The sequence below is a fragment of the Pan paniscus genome, chromosome 3 (assembly GCF_029289425.2).
Source record: "Pan paniscus chromosome 3, NHGRI_mPanPan1-v2.0_pri, whole genome shotgun sequence".
In the NCBI taxonomy this organism is placed as follows: Eukaryota; Metazoa; Chordata; class Mammalia; order Primates; family Hominidae; genus Pan; species Pan paniscus.
This window is the reverse complement of record NC_073252.2, coordinates 54172947-54191700: the sequence shown is the minus strand read 5'-3', so window position 1 is coordinate 54191700 and position 18754 is coordinate 54172947. Positions and strand designations below refer to the sequence as shown.

Genomic DNA, 18754 nt, shown 5'->3' with positions numbered 1-18754 from the left:
CAGCCTCCTGAGTAGCTGGGATTACAGGTGTGCACCACCACACCTGGCTAATTTTTGTATTTTTAGTAGAGAAGGGGTTTCACCATGTTGGTCAGGCTGGTCTCGAACTCCTTACCTCATGATCCACTGGCCTCCGACTCTCAGAGTGCTGGGATTACAGGTGTGAGCCATCACGCCCGGCCCTCTACAAATAATTTTTTAAAAATTAGCCAAGCATGATTGTTTGTGACTGTAGTCCCAGCTACTCGGGAGGCTGAGGCTGGAGGATTGCCTCAGCCCAGGAGGTCAAGGCTGCAGTGAGCCGTGATCGTGGTACCACACTCCAGTCTGGATGACAGAGTGAGACCTTGTCTCAAAAACAAACAAACAAAAAAAGATAAAACAGATGTGTAAGTGAAAACCCTGAGTTTGGGTGTACAGGGACACAGCAATTTCTAGTTACCAAACCACAAGGAGTCATGTCCTTACTTTCTAAATGGTAGCTAAGTCTAGAAACCACTCATTAGGGGTGGCAGAGTAACAAGAAACCTGGGTCTCTGGACAACTTCATAGAACCAAACTGCCATTTCAGCCAACAATTGCCTATTCCAGGGTTCAAACCCAGGTCTGTCTCACTCTAAAGCTGTATTCTTTCATTTCATGTATGTCTCATATACATAGACTTTCATATCCATATCCATTAGAATTGCCCAAAGTTGAAGTAGACTGATTGTTCCCTGTCTTTGGAACTTCCCAGGAAAATGTTGTCATGGATGTTGTAGCAGCATTTCCTGTGTGGGATGAGTCAAGTTTAAGAGTTAAGTGTAAGAAAATAGAACCTTTGCTTCCTAGCTTTCCATTTCCAAAATGAAATGGAAAATAGAAATCTATTGTTATTGGTAAATCATACATTCTGTCTCGTACTCTTCCACCTCCAACCCCAACACATTCTGGTTATTTTGTGTTCCTTTAGGGCAGGCACCATCTCTGTTTCATCTTTTTACCTCTGTAACACTTTCTTTGCACATAGTAAGCACTCAAAGCATATTTGTTGAGTTTAACTGAAATTGATCTTCATCTTTTTTTTCTGCCAACTAGCACGCTCTCTGAATGTAGCAGTAGGCACTAAATACATATTTCTTGACTTTAATTGAAGGTAATATGAATTATTTGGGAAACGTAGGCTCTTTAGGTGGCAATAATTGAGAGGTAGTATTTAGAATTATCTAGATCCAATGGCAGATAACACGGCACTGGTTGCTACTCCCCACTGGCATGTACATGGTAGACATGACTAAGTGACTACAGCACAGTTGCCCCCTAGCCCAACTGCAGATTCTCAATCTTTTTTTTTTTTTAGAAACAGGTTCTCACTGTGTCCCTGCAAGATGGAGTGCAATGGCAATCAGAGCTCACTGCAGCCTCCCAAGTAGATAAGACTACAGGCCCATGCCACCACTCCCAGCTAAGTTTTTAATTTTTTTGTAGAGACAGAGTTTTGCTATGTTGCCCAGACTGGTCTCAAACTCCTGGTCTCAAGCAATCTTCCTGTCTTCTAAAGTGCTGAGATTATAGGTGTGAGACACTGTGCCCAGCCTCCACACTCTTAATGAACAGCCATAATCAGTTGACTGCAGTCAGCATGTAAGATGACATTTATATTGGCAATGAAACTGGGCATTATGGTGAAATTTGTATTATTTCATTAACCACTACCTTGCTCCTCTCTATTTTGTCCAAAAGCTCCAGATCAGTTATGTCTGACACCCCACCATGAAGAATTAGAACTTTCTCATCTATCAGAGTGGCCAGTGGAAGCCAACAGAAAACATCTTGCAGGGTTCTTAGTATTTCCTTCCCGTGTACCTGGAAAAAATGATATAAACAAAATGTTATCAAATAATTCACTCAACTTATCTGAACTGAGAGAAACTTTTGTCTTTAAAGGCAGCGCACCTTGTATTTATTCATCACTTCCTTGGTGAAGCCATATCTAGATTTAGAAGCACAAATAGATATTAGAGTAAACTGGGTGACAATAATCAGGGCATAATCACATTTTTAGAAGAATGCATATTCTGGGTATATGTACTTAAATACATAGAAAAGAGACTGAGGAATAATCACCAAAATGTTTACAATTATATCATTATCCCTGGGTAGAGAAATTATGGGATATTTTAATTTTCTTCCTTTTACTTATCTGTATTTCCTGCTTTACTATCATGACTCTCTATCATTTATATGATAGAGTATGTGTATGCAAAAACAAATTCAATGGTTTCATTGGAATAGTAAAATAATGTGTAAATTTAAAAAAAAATCTGGGCTGGGCATGGTGGCTCACGCCTGTAGTCCCAGCACTTTGGGAGGCCGAGATGGGTGGATCGCGAGGTCAGGAGATCGAGACCATCCTGACTAACACGGTGAAACCCCGTCTCTACTACAGATACAAAAAATTAGCCGGGTGTGGTGGCAGGCTCCTGTAGTCCCAGCTACTCAGGATGCTGAGGCAGGAGAATGGTGTGAACCCAGGAGGCAGAGCTTGCAGTGAGCCGAGATCGCACCACTGCACTCCAGCCTGGGCGACCAAGCGAGACTCCGTCACAAAAAAAAAAAAAAAAAAAAAATCTGGGCTGGACGCGGTGGCTCATGCGTGTTATCCCAGCACTTCGGGAGGCTGGGACGGGTGTATCACCTGAGGTCAGAAGTTCGAGACCAGCCTGGCCAACATGGTGAAACCCGTCTCTACTAAAAATACAAAAAAAAAATTAGCCGGGCGTGGTGGCAGGTGCCTGTAATCCCAGCTACTTGGGAGGCAGAGGCAGGAGAATCGCTTGAAACTGGGAGGTGGAGGTTGCAGTGTGCCAAGATTGTGCCATTGCACAGCCTGGGCAACAAGAGTGAAACTCCATCTCAAAAAAAAGAAAATCTGGCTGTGTGCGGTGGCTCACGTCTGTAAATCCCAGCACTTTGGGAGGCCAAGGCGGTGCAGATCACTTGAGGTCAGGAGTTTGAGACCAGCCTGGCCAACATGGTGAAGCCCTGTCTCTAATAATAATACAAAAATTAGCTGGGCATGGTGGTGCGTGCCTGTAATCCCGGCTACTCGGGAAGCTGAGGCAGGAGAATCACTTAAACCCAGGAGGCAGAGGTTGCAGTGAGCCAAGATTGCACCTGCACTCTAGCCTAGGCGACCGAGTGAGACTCTGTCTCCAAAAAAAAAAAATTTTTTTTTGAATGTTATATACTGTGTATTCTGCTTTTTAAAAAAATTAGAAAACTAGTTTTAAAGGCATTTAACAAATAAGAAGTTCTGGAGAAATAATGTTTTACATACAACAAACAAACATCAAATACTCAAGCATGTTTTGACTTGTACCGTAAGTTCACCATATGGTCCTCATGGTTTCCTCTGTTAAGATGGAACTCTTTGGGGTAAACCAGCATGAAGGCAAAAAGAATCATCAGGATCTCTACTGAATCCTTGCCTCGATCCACAAAGTCACCGTTGAACACATATGACCGTTCTGGCGACGGGAGGCCATTCTTTTCAACAAGGAGACCAGTGAAAGAATGAATGAGAGGAAGGAAATAGGAAATCAGGTTAAAACCAATAGGCATTTGACAATCACATCATGTCTAACACCAATTCTGTGCTTTCTAGGTCTCCTCCAAGCATGAAATGTCAGTAAATGATGGAAGTATCTTCTATTGGTCTTATATTTCCTTTCCAGAGAGGCTAAGGTTAGGAGATGCTCCTTTAGACAAAGCCTGAGTGTTGCCATGTGGTGTGGAGCAAAGGGCACCAAACTTGTGATCCAAAGGCCAGTTTTAAGTCCTGGCCACACTATCTTTAACTAGAAATAATAATACCTGCCATAGATTTCTCAGGATTAAACAAGATAATGCATGGGAAAATGCTTTGGGAAATGTAGTATGTGTAGAAAGTAATATTCCATTAAAAAATATTATACTCATCTCCCTTGTTATATGTTCTACACATTATAACTAAAATATATATGAAAATAGCTTTTGGTTGTTTTGATAATAATCGGTTTTCTTTATGTGAAAGAAAGAAAATCAATTGCTAAATATTTATTTATTTATTTATGTTTTAAGAGACAGGGCCTCACTATGTTGCCCAGGCTGACCTCAAACTCCTGGCCTCAAGTGATCCTCCCACTTTGGCCTCCCAAATGCTGGGATTACAGGCATGAGCCACTGCATCTGGCCCCTTCTAGTTATTAACCAAACATTTTAAGTTTGTTAAATAGTTTGCAAAAATGTATTAGAATATAATGCAATGCTGACTTTTCTATTATTTATTTGCTGCAACAGAGTAGCAAATATTATTAAAAATAATATCTTAGGCTGGGCACAGTGGCTCACACCTGTAATACCAACACTTTGGGAGCTGAGGTGAGTGGATCACTTGAGTTCAGGGGTTCGAGACCAGCCTGGCCAACATGGCCAAACCCCGTCTCTATAAAAAATATTAAAAATTAGGCCATCGTAGGCCAGGCGCGGTGGCTCACACCGGTAATCCCAGCACTTTGGGAGGCTGAGGCAGGTGGATCATGAGGTCAGGAGTTCGAGACCAGCCCGGCCAAGATGGTGAAACCCTGTCTCTACTAAAAATACAAAAATTAGCCGGGCGTGGTGGTGCACGCCTGTAGTCCCAGCTACTTGGGAGGCCGAGGCAGGAGAATCGCTTGAACCTGGGACGCGGAGGTTGCAGTGAGCCGAGATCGTGCCATTGCATTCCAGCCTGGGTAACAAGAGCGAAACTCTGTCTTAAAAAAAAAAAAATTAGGCCATCATGAGACAGGTTAGTTTTACCCTACTGATGATCTGTTGTTGCCATGGTAATCCTGCTCAGTACCAACCTGCAGGTTCAGACATTTGGTGTATGTGCTTGGCTAAGGAGCCAATGGAGCAAAGCTACCCTCTGTGGGATTTTGACTGAATGCCTCTAAGTCAGAATCCCGCCCAGGCTGAACCACAGGGCAGCGCTGCAGGGCCTCAGTTGGCCTCGGATAGCCAGTCTCCCAGTGGCCTGGGATAGCCAGTCTCCGGCCATCCCCGCCGGCCGGCAGTTCGGCTCAGCAAGCGCGCAGGTACCCGAGGCCGGTGCGGAGAGTCCCTCCTCCTGGGAAACCGGGTGCAGCCGGAAAGGCGGCCGCCCCCTCACCCGTCATGCAACGGCACGTTCGTGGGGAACCTGACATTAAACTGTTCGTAGATGACCTGCTTCTGGGTCAGGATTTCGCACTGAGCAGAGCAGCTCCCTCGCTGTGATCTACTGAAAGTCAGCCCTCGACACAAGGGTTTGAAAAAGAAAAATTGAAAAAAATAAAGAAATTAGGGCATGTTGGCATGCACTAGTGGTCCCAGCTACTCGGGAGGCTGAGGTGGGAGGATTGCTTGAACCTGGGAGGCAGAGGTTGCAGTGAGCCTAGATCGCACCACTGCACTCCAGCCTAGGTGACAGATTGAGACCCCCATCTCAAAAAAATAAAAATAAATAATAATATTTTAAAACTTCAAGTAATATTTAAGCATTTGTTCAATTGATACTGAATTTGAGCTTCTAAATTAAGCTTCAGAGCAAGAAAGCAACTTAATTTGAACATTCATACCTTATAAAATATAAAGATTAAGTCATCCAATTGGCCATGTAAGTCTCCTAACAAAGATAGAAAAAGAATATCAATGCTGATTGTTCCTTACCAGTGCTTCTGATTTTTATTATAAGAAAGAAAATACCCAGAAGAATCTGACAGAAAAAACCCTACAAAGTTTTCCATATGTAAGATAAGGATAAATATTAATTTCTCCTTATTGCAGAGATAGTATTGAAAGCAGAAGGCATCATATTTTTTCTGCCGGATTATTATAAATAGTAAATGAGCTACATTTTTATTGAAGCAAAGATGCGATAGAACAGTGCAGGGTTGCAAACCTAGATGAGAACTGGAGAGATTTTGCCCACGTTAAACTAGAAAGCAGCTACTCACTTATGAGCCAGTGTTAAAAGATTTTTCAGGAGACTTTTAAAGCAAAATCTAGATCATAATATAAAATCCTCCAAATTTCCAATGTTGAAATACCATTTTTAAAAGTTTATGGGCCGGGCGGGTGGCTCACGCCTGTAATCCCAGCACTTTGGGAGGCTGAGACGGGCGGATCACGAGGTCAGGAGATAAAGACCATCTCGCCTAACACGGTGAAACCCCATCTCTACTAAAAATACAAAAAATTAGCCGGGCGTGGTGGCGGGCGCCTGTAGTCCCAGCTACTCAGGAGGCTGAGGCAGGAGAATGGTGTGAACCCGGGAGGCGGAGCTTGCAGTGAGCCGAGATTGCACCACTGCCCTCCAGCCTGGGCGACAGAGCGGGACTGTGTCTCAAAAAAAAAAAACAAAAAAAAACTTTATGAACATTGCAAGGCAAGCAAGACCATCTGCAGGCTGCAGGTGACCCTAGCAGGGCCAGTTACAATCCCTCCTGCACTGGAGCCTCCACTAGGTTAAGGTGTGGGATGTCTGTCTACAGTGGATGTTAAAAATCACTGGAAACATAAGATGGGGAAAACAGTCATTAACAGGACTTCTTTCCAGGAGAGGAATGTGTGTGGATGGGAGGAATAATTTGCTAGTCATCGGGGCTTTCTCAAGTACCATTAAATAAACCATCTTTTAACAAGGAGGGTCTGGTTATTTGCAGAGATTTTGTTTTGAATGAAGAACATGAGTTTGAGTCAGTAGGAATTGCTTGGGAAAATAAAGCAGAGGCTGGGCCCTGAGGTCCATGATCCCCTTCGCTGCACCACCACCTCTTTTTTAGGTAAATGTGGAGTGAATATGCAAATCGTGGATCTGAAGGGGTTAAATTTGGCTTATCATCACATCTCCCTGCAGCCCGCCACTCCTCTTGCATCACCACACAGGTAGAGCGTTCTTCTTTGTGTCCAGCATGGAAAGCCGTTTCTGACCAGCTCTTACCACACACTGTGATCTCCTCGCTGTAACAGGTTGAGACCCGGTTGATGTTTGGCAGCTGTACCAGATGTTTCTTGGTTTCATACAAAAGGTTCAAGACGTAGCGAGCATGGAGCTGCTACTGGGAGGAAGAGGAGGGAAGGAAGAAAACAACACTGATATTCGTGAGGGAAAATGGTCCTTACCTTTACTGCTTAACAACCCCCATCACCTAAGACCCCAAAAGTAACCCCAGTAAACTGCTCCTGGGACTATGCACGGATTCTTTCTTTATCACTCAACTTCTGCCCTTGTTTCTGCTTCTCATCATTCCCACTTGTCCCCCCTGCAAATATTGAGCTACTTTTCTCTTTCCTCTCTACTCTATTAAATGCTTCCTTGCCTTTAGCATGGGAAGACTATGTGATTGTTTCAGTAAAGTATGACTAAGTGCAGGTGTGTTGATGGTACTTAGTGATCCTGTCATTACTGGAATATATCAGCTCAGCTCCTCCTGCAATGAGTTAGATTCATGTGGAAGAGGGGAAGGATTGAATTCTGATATAGAGCCAGAAGCTGACTATCTCGCTACCTCTACCCTACCATCAGAGTTCCAAGCCACTGTCATCTTTCGCTTGGACGATTGCAGTAGTCTCTTGACTGGTCACCCTACTTTGGCCCTTGCCGCCTACACTGTCTTAATACAGCAACCAGAATGATTATTTTAAAAAACAAGTCAGGGCTTGGTATGATGGCTCACGCCTGTAATCCCAGCACTTTGGGAGGCCGAGGTAGGCAGATCATGAGGTCAGGAGATCGAGACCATCCTGGCTAACATGGTGAAACTCCATCTCTACTAAAAATATAAAAAAATTAGCCGGGTGTGGTGGCGGGTGCCTGCAGTCGCAGCTACTCAGGAGGCTGAGGCAGGAGAGTCACTTGAACCCAGGAGGCAGAGGTTGCAGTGAGCTGAGATCGCGCCACTGTACTCCAGCCTGGATGACAGAGCGAGACTCTGTCTCAAAAAAACAAAACAAAAAAACAAGTCAGATTATGTCATTCCTATGTCTGCTGTCTCCCTGACTCTTTCGGAAGAATAAAAGTCCACCCCCTCACCTCCATTACTCTTCCCCTGGCTCCCTCTTCTCCAGCCACAGTGGCCTCCTGAGGTTCGTGAACAGTCCAGGCAAGTTTCTGCTTCAGGGCTTTTCCATGTGTTCCTCCCTTTACCTGGAACGCTCTTTCTCCGGCGCATTCCTCACCACCTTAGATCTTTGCTCAGAAATCACCTTCCCAGACAACTCTATAAAATTGCTATTTCTTCCATCCATAACTTAGTTTATTCTTTTCCATAGCTCTCATCGCCTTCTAATATACTGCATAATTGTCTTATTTATTGTTATTTATTGTTCATTGTCTGCCTCCCCGATGGAATGCCAGCCCCATAAGGGCAGAGATTTTATCTGTTTTGTTCACTGCTGTATCCTCAGTGCCCAGAGCAATGTGGGGCACAAAGCAGTGCTCAGTAGTTATGTGTGGGATGAATGAACAATGAGAGATTATGTGATTAGGAAGAAAAGCTGTCAATCATCAGTACCGGCTGATTGACTGCAAGGTCCTGGCTAAGCACAGCAGGGGTAGAATCTCTCTAGTGGACACATGACATGAACACCCTAAATCTGGGGCCATTCTTTCTGTGCTGGGTTTGGTCTCCCTTCACACATTTCATGGAGTTGGTAGTGACCCAGGTTCCCCAGGTGAGCTTACTTGTTTCAGTCTGAATGCTTCTACCAGGGCAGTTGCATGGTCAGGCAGGAGTGGGAAGGAGAGGCGTGGCCCCGTGTAACTGTCGGGTACCTCTATGGACTCATAGTCACTGCATTTCTCCATCTCGGAGTCCTGGGAGAATCTGTCCTCAGTGAATATGCGGGTCAGGAAGTCCCCTAGTCCAGATAGAAAAGGGGGATCAGCTTATGATCATCTGATCATGCAGTCTGTGGGCACTATAGAATAGTCCTTGGCTGGGCACGGTGGCTCTCTAATCCCAGAAATTTGCGGGGCCAAGGAGGGAGGATTGCTTGAGCCCAGGAGTTTGAGAACAGCCTAGGCAACATAGGGAAACCTTGCCTCTACAAAAAAAATTTAAAAATTTAGCCAGCCATGGTGTCGCACACCTGTAGTTCCAGCTACTCAAGAGGCTGAGATGGGAGGATCACATAAGCCTGGGATGCAGAGGTTTCAATGAGCAGAGATGATACTACTGCACTCCAGCCTGAACGATGGAGTGAGACCCTGTCTCAAAAAAAAAAAAAAAAAAAAAAGTCCTTCCCTGGACTATTGAAGCAGGACATGGTTAATCTGGCTTCAGCTTCAGCTCCAGCACAGAAGAGGAAAAAGGAAGGAGAAAGTGACAACAGTCTAGGATGGGCAGGAGGAAAAAGTCATGCTTTCTACTTTTATTCTAAAAGATCAAGATTTGTCAGACTTAGAGAGTACAGAAATTTAGGGACCTGGATTTGCAAGCAGAAGGAAAGGGGAAAGCCAGTGTGGAAAAATCACAGGTATTTATGTTGCATTTAGTGAGTGGAACAGGTGCATCAGACCTGGCAGTGCCTTCCAGCAGCTTCCAGCTGCCAGCATTGGCATCTCCAGACTGAGGACTTATTTCCTGGATCCGGATGGCAGGCCAGAAATGCTATGGAATTAACAACCTCCTGGCTTGGCTCAGTGGTTCACGCTTGTAATGCCAGCACTTTGGGAGGCCGAGGCAGGTGGATCGCTTGAGGCCAGGAGTTCAAGACCAGCCTGGTTAACATGGTGAAAGCCCATCTCTACTAAACATATAAAAAATTAGCCAGGTGTGTTGGTGCACACCTGTAATCCCAGCTACTTGGGTATCTGAGGTTCAATCACTTGAACCCGGGAGGTAGAGGTTGCAGTGAGCCAAGATCATGCCACTGCACTCCAGCCTGGGTCACAGAACGAGACTCTGTCTCAAAAAAAAAAAAAAAAAAAAAGAAAAGAAAAAGCCTCCTTCCTATACTTCTCTCCCACCTCCCCAGCTGCTTTCAACCAATGACTCCTGGAGTTGACACAGAAAAACTCCAGTTCCCTTTGCCTGCAGGGGGTATAATTCTGAGGCTTGCGTTTTGCACTATTTCCTAGGCACACTGAGTTGCTGGACTGGCTGTGATTCCTTTCCTGAATCCCTTCCCCACTCCCTCCCACCCCCAGGGTTTCTTGAACTTAATAAATGAATTCCTTGCGTCCAAACTCTTGTCTCCAGCTGTGTGTTCAGGAGAACCTGGCATAAAACCCCAGTCTGCCATTTACTCGTCAGCCCCTTGCTTATTCCCTGGCTGTCGCCAGATTCACGGTTTCACTCCCTGTGCATCCCCCACCTCACCGTGTAATCTATGGCCTTGCGACAGGAGGACATGACATGTGGCAGTTCATACTCACTGTCGTTGTGGCTGCTGGGGATGAAGTGATCCATGAGATAGCTGAAGAAGTCATGGAGCTGCAGAAGAACCCAAGGAGACGTGGCTTTAGAGGTGAGCGAAAAGAGAACCCACAAGTAGTCCAGTTGGCCTCACTTTAGGAGCACCTGAGCCCTGCTGCCCAAGGGAGAGCAGGAGGCGGCTCCGTCCCACATTTCATTGTACCTTGACTTGGTCTTGCTGCCCAGCATATTCTATAGACTGGAAGATGCTCCAGGTGCAACGCCGCCTCATCTCCAGGCGGGCCACGTAGCGCCGGTACCATCTCTGGATCAGGGCTGCTGCCTTGAAGGCTATGACACCGATGGAGAAGCAAGCCTGTGAGCTCGGACTCCCTGGGCCAGGGGTTTGGGGGTAGGGAGAGGAAGCTGCTCAGCCCTCTCCCACTGTATATGTGAGGACAAGATGGAGCAGAAGCACTACCCATTGACGCCCATAGGAAGTATTTCCCTTTCTGCTGGCAATAGTGCTTTTCCCCATTTCCTGCCCCTCCCCTTCATTCCTGCCTGATGGTTATACTCATATCACTGTAGGTTGATTAGAATTCCCATGTATTGATGAAAACATTTCTGTATAGGGATGAAAAGGTTGGACTGCCAGGATTCCGAGAAGGAGATGTAAACTCATGAGATTGCAAGGATGCAGCATCCCTGACAGGTTATAATGCGGGGGTGGGGTGGACATTTTGATATTGTGACAATAGACTGGATGTCAGGACACCTGGGATCTAGACCTAGAACTGCCCTGACAAGCTCTGTGGTTTCAGACAAGTCATCTGGGGCCTCAATGTCCTCATCTGGAAAAGGGGCGGGGCCAGATGAAGACTAGGAAAAACAAACAATAAACGAATACTCAAATGAATGCATCATACGATGTCAGGGGGTAGCAACTGTGTCCCAGCTCCCATGCTTGCCATCCCCAGTTCCATGATATCCCTACAGGCTTTAAGCACCCCCGTCATAAGATAGACAGCACTGACCATGCAGTCCCCCACATGGCCACTGGGCCTCTCATTTTTGCCAGGACCTGTGCTAGGTGACCAGGTAGGGCAGGTTAGGGTGTGGAGTTTCATTCTTTATATAAGGTTTAGGACCTGTGGTCAAGTATTGTTGCCAGAGAAGGGAACAGCTGTCCACATAACTAGATTCTTTTTAAGCTCCAAGGCTTAGATACACTGCTGGTGATGAATGGACTATTTGTGGATAAAGCTGGATTAGAAATCCTGCAGGCTGACTCAGGTCAACCTCATAAAGAGTAGACAGATTGATTTAATATGTTTAGTTTGCATTAGACAGATAATAGAATTCTTGCTGATTTCCCTAAGAGGAAAGATGATGGTGACATGGGAAAAGAGAAGCTGGGAGGAACTTAAACAAAGATAAATTTGATTTCCTATGAAAAAAATTCATACTACTAGTATTTCTCAAAGGCACTCACTAAATAGTAAGCGATGAGGTTGAACCCCACTGACTGACTTCTGTAAAACCATGTTCAGAATAGTGAATGAGGCTGGGCGTGGTGGCTCACACCTATAATCCTAACACTTTGGGAGGCTGAGGCTGGTGGATCACCTGAGGTGAGGAGTTCAAGACCAGCCTGGCCAACATGGTGAAACCTCATCTCTACTAAAAATACAAAAATTAGCTGGGCGTGGTGGCAGGCATCTGTAATCCCAGCTACTTGGGAGCCTGAGGTAGGAGAATCATTTGAACCTGGGAGGCAGAGGTTGCAGTGAGCCGAGATCGTACCACTGCACTTTAGCCTGGGCTAGAGACTCTGACACACACACACACACACACTCACACACAAAAGAGAATAGTGAATGAAAGGTCCAGGGCTGGTGCTACAGATTCTTTAGGGATTCCTGGTAAACATGCAGGTTGCTACACCTCACCCTGGACCTGTAACATCAGAATCTCTACCGGTGGAATCCAGGAAGGAATCTGAAGGTTTAACAAGCTCCACACATAATTCTTACCTGTGCTAAAGTTTAAGGACCACTGAAGAAGATCATGGGCATCAATGTTGTCTGCTAACACCTTGCCCTGAGCATTCTATGGCCAGTGCTGCCAATGATGAGACATACGTATTACATCCTCAGTCTTGCTTTGGCTACTCAGGCAGCAGAAGTGGGCAACACCTTTCATTCTCCCTCTTTTTTTCTTCCTCCCGGTTGACTATCTGGTAGGGTGTGGTGGGGAGCTGGCTTGCTTTCAGTTGAGATGGGCTCTGGGAAGTGCAGGATCTTTTAAGATCCTTTATCCCACCATGTATTTTTAATAGCACAATGCAAAAATGTATAGGCCCCTCTTACTTGGGCCATGTGTAAACTAAATTATTAGGGTACAAGTTACAAATACACCTGGGCTGTAAAAACTCTACATATAACAACACTGTGAGAAAATTGTGAACCAAGGCAATGCACAGTAGGGTGTGGGAGAATAGGTAAATTATTTAAGAAAGATAGAACACAGAATTTTTTTGATGGTTACCCTCTTATTTTTATTATCTTTGTCAAGAATATTTATGTCTCTATATACAACACTGATTTAAAGGAAAAAAATGATGCCTCTAGGAAGAAGTACCTTTCTGTAATGGAAGTATAAGCTTGCCAAAAGGTGCAATAAAAACTTAATGAATTATGACATCCCTTTAAGGAAAATAGAGAGCCTAATATCGACTTCCAATAAGAAATGGCATGCTTAAGCAGATGTAGGACTCCCTCACACTCCAACACATTAAAAAAAGCTGCATAAAATAAGCTAAATTTCTTTTTAACCAATAGTTGAAATCAAAAGCATTGAAGGGAGATCTCCGGGTGCCAGAAATGATGACGGAACCCATAGCCAAAGGCAGTTAGAGGCACTGAAGTCAGGCAGGCCCCAGGGGAATCTCAACCAGACACATGTCTCAGGAGCTGGGGTTTAACACCTGTATGGGGATGAGAGTGAGTTCCTGGGTTCTGTGCATGGCAGGGAGTGGTAACTGGACTGTCTGTGAAAAGGCAGGAGCTGGGGAAGTTTCTGTACCTTGCGTGATCTAATAAATCTCTGCCTACCAGCCCCTGTGGTAGCAGGAGCTGAGCTGACCCAGAATTCAGTGAGATAGGAAGTCTCAGCCTGTGGCGTGTGTGGGTTGAATTCGTGTTATTCACAAGATAAGGAAACCCTGAGCTGAAGCTAATTCCAAAATTGGTCCAAACAAGTGACAAACTGGGAAAAAATATTTGCAATTTATATCACAGTTGATATCCCTACCATATTAGAAATGATTTCACTCGGTCACCCAGGCTGGAGGGCAGTGGCATGATCATAGCTCACTGTAGGCTTGAACTCCTGTGCTCAAGCAATCCTCCCACCTCAGGCTCCCGAGTGTCTAGGACTACAGGTGCTCGCCACCACACCCAGCTAATTCATTTTTTTTTTTTTTTTTGCTGGGCATGGTGGCTCACTCCTGTAATCCCAGCACTTTGGGAGGCCGAGGCGGGCAGATCACCTGAGGTCAGGAGTTCGAGACCAGCCTGGTCAACATGGCGAAGCCCCGTCTCTACTAAAAATTCAAAAAATTAGCCGGGCATGGTGGCACCCGCCTGTAATCCCAGCTACTTGGGAGGCTGAGGCAGGAGAATCGCTTGAACCCAGGAGGTGGAGGTTGCAGTGAGCTGAGATTGTGCCATTGCAATCCAGCCTGGGCCACAGAGGGAAACTCGGTCTCAAAAACAAAAAAAATTTTTTTAGGTTGGGCACGGTGGCTCACGCCTGTAATCCCAGCACTTTGGGAAGCCGAGGCAGGCGGATCACCTGAAGTGAGAGTTCAAGACAAGCCTGGTCAACATGGTGAAACCCGGTCTCTACTAAAAACACAAAAATTAGCCAGGCGTGGTCGCGGGCGCCTGAAATCCCAGCTACTCGGGAGGCTGAGGCAGGAGAATCGCTTGAACCCAGGAGGCAGAGTTTGCAGTGAGTAGAGATCGTGCCACTGCACTCCAGCCTGGGCGACAGAGCAAGACTCCGTCTCAAAAAAAAAAAATTTTTTTTTGTAGAGATAGGATCCTTGCTCTGTCGCCCAGGCTGGTTTCAAACTCCTGGGCCCAGGTGAGATTCTCTCATCTCAGCCTTCTAATGTGCTGGGATTACAGGTGTGACCCACAACTCCTGGCCTATTGTTTTAAAAAAATTGTTAGATTGGCCACTAGAGGGAGCTCATGCTTCCTTCTTCCCACCTCATGACCTTTGGACGTGCTCTACCCTCTGCCTGGAATGTGTTTCATCCCCTCTTTTCCCAACCTTATTTCATTCATTTGTACCTGGGTAGTTTGGGATCAACCCCAATGGACAACACTAACTTCCTGAGCGAATGTTAATTCTGTCAAATATACTTCAACTGGACATTTTGGTGGGCATGTCACAAGGAGGAGAAGCTGACCTCTAAGAGTTGGCCTGAGGAGAAATTTAAGGGTTTTTCTGCTTCTACCCTCAGAACCCCCAACCCTCTCCATGCAATATGGGCTTTGTGGTACCCACAGCTGGTTTGGAAAGTGGGAAACACGTACCTCTCTCTGCATTCTGGAAAGCAAAATGATGTTGGGTGGAGGTGCCGCTTCCCATAGTTTAAGCGCAATGCTCCTGCAGGATGCAGCAGATCCAGAGGACAGTGAGCTGTTTGCTGACAAAATGAAGAGAGAATCTGTAATACGAGATTCAGGCAGAGTATTAAATCGGGTGGGCCAAATTGTCTATGAATCATGTGAGAGTATCCTCCCCACCTCTCCAGTCTAAGTGCACAAGATGTTCCTCCCCTGAGAGTTCCCTCCATTTGTCATTCCCTAGGTCTCCCGTTTTCAACCTTTCCACTGCCTTTTCCTTTCAGTCTAGAAACATACTGAAATCTCTTATTTTGCATTCTCAAAGCAATTCATCCGCCACCTCCTCCTCCCTTGACCTCCTATATTCCTCTAACTGTCACCCAACCTCTCTTGTCTTCTCATCCAGATTTATCTCAAGGGTAGACTACAGTTTTCTCTTTACTTCCTCTCATAATCACCTTTTTCATCCTCACTATTGATCAAAGCCTTTCCTGATGCCTCTAATGTCTTCATCTTTTCAGTCCTTACCTTGCCAGAACAGCAAGGCCATCTGTCTCCATAGGCCACACCTTTCTTTCTTTCTTTTTTGAGACAGAGTCTTTCTCTGTCACCCAGGCTGGAGTAGTGCAGTGGCACAATCTTGGCTCACTGTGAGCTCCGCCTCCTGGGTTCACGCCATTCTCACCCCCTCAGCCTCCCGGTTAATTTTGTTTTTGCATTTTTAGTAGAGACGAGGTTTCGCCATGTTAGCCGGGATGGTCTCTATCTCCTGACCTTGTGATCCGCTTGCCTTGGCCTCCCAAAGTGCTGGGATTACAGGCGTGAGCCACTGCGCCTGGCCAGGCCACATCTTTATTTCAATTCTACACCTTGAGCTTCTGTGATACTAAACTCTTATGTTTGCTCCCATCTTCCTGACTACTTACTGTCTCTGCTTCTTGAGCTCATTTTCCTCTGTCTGTCCCTTAAATGTTGATTTTTATTTGCATTCTAGTCTCAAATATCTGTTGATCTCACGTGGTATATGCTCCCTGGCTGGTTTAATTAACTCTCACATTTTCAGCTATCACTTCCTACCTCTTAGATCTCTGTCTCCATCCCAGATGATCCCTAAACTTCAGCCCCACATACTCAGCTCCCTGCTAAACACTTTGATTGGGGTGTCTCAGACTCCAAACAGAACCCATCTTCCAGGCCATGTGCAGTGGCTCATGTCTGTAATCCCAGCACTTTGGGAGGCCAAGGCGGGCTGATCACTTGAGACCAGCCTGGCCAACATGGTGAAACCTCATCTCTACTAAAAATACAAAAAAATTAGCTGGGTGTGGTGGTGCACACTTGTAATCCCAGCTACTTGGGAGGCTGAGGCAGGAGAATGGCTTGAACCTGGGAGGCAGAGGTTGCAGTGAGCCAAGATGTGTAACCACTGCAGTCCAGCCTGGGCGACAGAGCAAGACTCTGCCTAAAACAACAACAACAACAACAACAACAACAACAAATCTTCCCCAAAAGCCTCGTCTGCCGAGACCAGCTCAGTCAGGGAGACCCTAACCCAGCGGTGCTAGAGGAATTAAAGACACACACACAGAAATATAGAGGTATGAAGTGGGAAATCAGGAGTCTCACAGCCTTCAGAGCTGAGAGCCCTGAACAGAGATTTACCCACGTATTTATTAACAGCAAGCCAGTCATTAGCATTGTTTCTGTATATATTCGATTAACTAAATGGGCCGAATTAAAGGAATAGGTTGGGCTAGTTAACTGCAGCAGGAGCATGTCCTTAAGGCACAGATCACTCAAGCTATTGTTTGTGGCCTAAGAATGCCTTTAAGCGGTTTTCCGCCCTGGGCAGGCCAGATGTTCCTTGCCCTCATTCCAGTAAGCCCACCACCTTCCAGCATGGGCGTTATGGCCATGATGAACATGTCACAGTGCTGCAGAGATTTTGTTTATGGCCAGTTTTGGGGCCAGTTTATGGCCAGATTTTGGGGGGCTTGTTCCCAACACTCGTCTCTCTTCTCTCCTTTCTTCAAACTCTGTGATTTAACTACCATGACCTCTGTGTTTCTGCTCTTACCTGGAATGTTCTTTCTATCCCACTTCTCTTAAGCTGGCTAACTTTATTCATTGCTAAAGGCTCACTTTAAGTATCACCTTCCTTAAAGAAGCCAGCTTGACCTGCTCCTCCTCTGAGCTCCTGAATATCCTGTTCACATTTCCATCACTGCAATACCATATTACAGTCTTTAATCTTGTATCTCTCTACTATTAGACTGTGAGTTCCTTCAGAGAAAGACTGTAAGAAAATTCATCATTTTATCCCCAGGATTTAGCACAGTGCCTGACATGTAGTAGGGATTCCATAAATATTAACTGAATAAACTTTATGCCTTATTTATTTTTTACTGACACATAATAATTATACATATTTATGGGATACAAATGTGATATTCTGATACATGTATACATTGTGTGATCAAAGCATGGTAACTGGCATATCCATCACCTTAAACATTTATTATTTCTTTGTTATTAGGACATTCAAAATTCTCTCTTCTAGCTATTTGAAATATACAATGCATTATTGTTAGATATAGTCACCCTACTGTACAATGGAGTGCCGGAACTTATTCCTTCTATCTAACGGTAACATTGTACCTGTTAATCAACTTTCCCCATCTCCTGCTTCCTTCTATTTTCCCCAGTCTCTAGTAATCATTACTCTATGCTCAACTTCCATGATCTCAATTTTTTTAGCTCCCACATATGAGTGAGATCACGCAGTATTTGTCTTTCTGTGCCTGGCTTATTTCACTTAACATAATGTCCTCCAGATTCATCCATATTGTCACACAGAACAGGATTTCATCCTTTTTATGGCTGAATAGTATTCCACTGTACATATATACTACATTTTCTTCATCCATTCATCCACTGATGGGCATACAGGTTGATTCTATGTCTTGGCTATTGTGAATAATGTTACAATAAACATGAGCATGCAATTGTCTCTTCAAAATACTGATTTTGCTTCCTTTGGATATACACCCAAAGTGTAGTGGGATTGCTGGATCATTATGCCATATTTCTTTTTATACAACAAAGATGACACTTTCTCTAGTTCTTCTTCAGGAGGTAATGTGAGAGGTACTGACTTAACATCAAGAGTGAATCCCACTTCTTTTACTCTTTTCTCTACCTCATTTCTACCCCGCTCTCCTCCGCTATTTTTGAAGGTTGTGATAGTGGGGATTATCAAAGAGTTGTTGTCTTTTTCTCTGAAAATCAAAATTAAAGTCTTACCTTGCTTATGTTGGCTAATTTATTTTGAATAAACAACCAGAGGAAAAAAGACTGTGATCTCTTTTTGTGTGCAAAATGGTTCCTAGGTCTATGAGATGTCATGAAACCAGAATCTGAGTTTGGGGTAAAGTGAGAAGCCATCATGTCCAAACCAACAAAACTGCTCCTAAATATTTGCACAGTTTTAGAACTAGAAGGGACTTCAGCAATGATTCTGCTTATCAATGACTCACAAGTTGCTTTGATACATTGGTAACTTGCCTGCATAGCCAAGTTGTGTATTTAAGAGTGTTTGATGTGGGTGAGAATTTTTGTTCACCTTCTCACTCAATTTTGGGCACTTAAGCTCTCAGAGACTCAGTTTTCTCATCTATGTATCTTCAAGGATCATAAATAATATATTTA

The 18754-nt window shown here is 44.8% G+C and overlaps 1 protein-coding gene across 1 annotated transcript in view; it reads right to left on the bottom strand.

Moving 5' to 3' along the window:
* PPEF2 (protein phosphatase with EF-hand domain 2) overlaps positions 1–16075 on the bottom strand; it is a 39210-nt gene extending 23135 nt beyond the window's left edge. The window contains exons 1-9 of the mRNA XM_034958651.3: positions 15014–16075; positions 10627–10754; positions 10424–10481; positions 8729–8904; positions 6986–7100; positions 5622–5668; positions 3362–3528; positions 1936–1972; positions 1696–1845 (exon numbers count right to left, since the gene is read on the bottom strand). Of these exons, the coding sequence (XP_034814542.1) occupies positions 1696–1845; positions 1936–1972; positions 3362–3528; positions 5622–5668; positions 6986–7100; positions 8729–8904; positions 10424–10481; positions 10627–10754; positions 15014–15068 (933 nt within the window). The 5' untranslated portion in view covers positions 15069–16075. The remainder of the gene's footprint in view (positions 1–1695; positions 1846–1935; positions 1973–3361; positions 3529–5621; positions 5669–6985; positions 7101–8728; positions 8905–10423; positions 10482–10626; positions 10755–15013) is intronic.
* Between the last annotated feature and the right edge of the window lie 2679 nt (positions 16076–18754).